The sequence below is a fragment of the Zea mays genome, chromosome 5 (assembly GCF_902167145.1).
Source record: "Zea mays cultivar B73 chromosome 5, Zm-B73-REFERENCE-NAM-5.0, whole genome shotgun sequence".
NCBI lineage: Eukaryota > Viridiplantae > Streptophyta > Magnoliopsida > Poales > Poaceae > Zea > Zea mays.
Window position 1 is genome coordinate 72559623 of NC_050100.1, and position 2257 is coordinate 72561879.

The 2257-nt window shown below is 53.4% G+C and overlaps 1 protein-coding gene across 1 annotated transcript; it reads right to left on the reverse strand.

The window, feature by feature from the left end:
- Nucleotides 1-706: 706 nt before the first annotated feature.
- Nucleotides 707-1797, reverse strand: LOC100502284 (uncharacterized). Its single transcript, NM_001196761.2, has one exon. It carries the CDS (start codon nt 1576-1578, stop codon nt 985-987), a length of 594 nt encoding a protein of 197 aa, NP_001183690.1. The 5' UTR covers nt 1579-1797; the 3' UTR covers nt 707-984.
- Nucleotides 1798-2257: the final 460 nt, after the last annotated feature.

Genomic DNA, 2257 nt, shown 5'->3' on the forward strand with positions numbered 1-2257 from the left:
CTACATAATTCTTAAGAGATTGCAGCTCGTTTGTATTACTTACATTGGGGATATCTGGCGTGGGTCGCAGTCAAGCCGGATCTGTTGCCCGATGTCGGACGACCTTGTTGTTCCTGTCCACTTTGAAGTTGGCCAAGAACCTCGCTTTCGCCTCCTGGATCATCTGCTCCTTGTGCTCCTCGAACTGGAGTTGTTCGTCAGCCGACAATGTATTCCAAGTCGGCTCTATGATGTTGCTTGGGGAAATATCAGAGCTATCCCTTAAACCGGCCATTGAGGGCCGATTTGATAGGTCTAAATATGTTGTCCCCAGCGGAGTCGCCAAAAAGTATGTTGACGCCTTTTCGGAGCGCCAAATACTCAAGAAGAACCGGCGGCGGTGCTCTCTGGTCAGGCGCGGATGGTCCGCAGCCTAGGGCCGGACGGTCCGCGACCTAGCGCAGGGCTCGGATCCTCTGCCTGACGACCGGACGGTCCGCGCCCTAGGGCCGGACGGCCCGCGCGTGCGCAGGGGCGGCGGAAGTCGCCGGCGACGGCCTTAATCTCGCTCCCGGGAGGGACCCCGTCGGGGAGAAGAGATCTTAGGGGTTGTCTAGGCTCGGGCCGGCCGACCTACTCCTCTAATCGGCGTAGAGTCGAAGAGAGACGAAGAATATGGGGATCGAGAGGCTAAACCTAAACTAGACTAAAACTACTCCTACGATAAAATGCGAAATAGAAATTGTATTGATTCGATTGATGATTACAAATCGGCCGTAGACCTCTCTTTTTATAGAGGAGAGGGGCTGGACCCTTTACACGACTGGATTCCGAGCTAATTTTGCAAATCTAGCAAACAAACATAGCACAAAACTCGGAACCCTAAACTACTCTGCGCATGCGCGGACCGGCCGGCCGACACGCGCGGACTGTCCGTACCGCGTACCGTCCGGCCTCAGGGCCGGACTGTCCGCCAGGCTCAAAACGGTGCTCAACAGGACCCGGTCAGGAACGAGCTAGAGGAACAAAGAGCAGGGGCAGTCCGAGCTGAGCGCCATGCGAGATGGGCGTAGGGAGGAGCAGAGCCGAATCAGGAGCTGGGGCGCGGCACAGGAGGAGCGAGCTGAGGGAGAAGAAGCGCGCGCACGGAGCCAAGCTCGACAGGACGCGGCTGGGAAGGGGAAGATGCGTGAAAGGGAGATGGAACAGAGGGAGCTGCGCGTCAGGAAACTCAGTCGAACGAGCGCCATGGGAGCCGCTCGGTCTCAAGGAAAACAGGGAGTTCGGACCAGGGGCGCGCGTGGGAGCAACCTCGACAGGGCGCCATGGGCGAGCAGCAGCAGGGCAAGCTCCAGGACGCGATTCAGCAGGGAACAAGCGTAAAGAAGATGAGCCCGAGGTAACACCACCGGCGAGAAAAAGGGCAGCAGAGAGATTCACGGGGAGAGGATCCGGGCGCTGCGAGCAGCGGAGAGGAACAGGCGGCCGACCTCCATGGTTGGGGACAGGAGGCGAGCTGGGAGGATGAGAACAGCAGATAGCAGAGGGCGTAGGGAGATGCTCGTGAGCTCCATGGCTGAGGAGGTGGGCGTGCGCCATTGGGGCAGGAGCGGCGGTGGATTCGAGCGAACGGCTGCTGGAATATCTGGGCTACGTAAGAAATGGAGAGGAGAGGGCATAAGATGAGACATCCGGTGGAAAAATCTTCAGAAGATGCACACTAGCGCGCGGCGGTGGAAAAAATCAGATGCGCTGGAGAGTGAGCTGGGGAAGGAAGATAGAGATGCGCGGGAGAAGAAATCTGGCCACCGCGAGGGGGATAAGACCGCGCGATGAAAAGATCAGAGGAAAGAGGAAAGGGCGGTGGCTGCTGTAGATTTTTCTTCAGATTTTTTATATACTATATTTATGTTATAGAGGCGCAAGTAGAATAATGTGCTATAAGTTGTACATCGGAAAAATACTATGTAAATCTATAGAATCAATTTTCATCTCTCATCCCATGAATTTGAGGTAGGCTTATATGATAACTTTGAAAAGAGGTGGAATGTCATATTCTAAAAAAATAGTCTATTCTATTAGTAAGATTCCAATTACTCGAAATTAAAGGAAACAAACGGGGCCTAACAGTTTTTGGACAAGATTTGATTTGGCGAATTCTCTAAACTCGGATAAATTCGTACTGTTAATTCACTTTTGAAGATTTAGATCGAGGCGAAAAGTAACGGACTGAGTTAAACGGATTTCGGCTTTGGTATTTCAATCTGCATTTGATTCA

Bases quoted from the DNA above. Each gene is read 5' to 3' on its own strand.
- LOC100502284 (NM_001196761.2), bottom strand. From the start codon at position 1,578: ATGGCGCACGCCCACCTCCTCAGCCATGGAGCTCACGAGCATCTCCCT.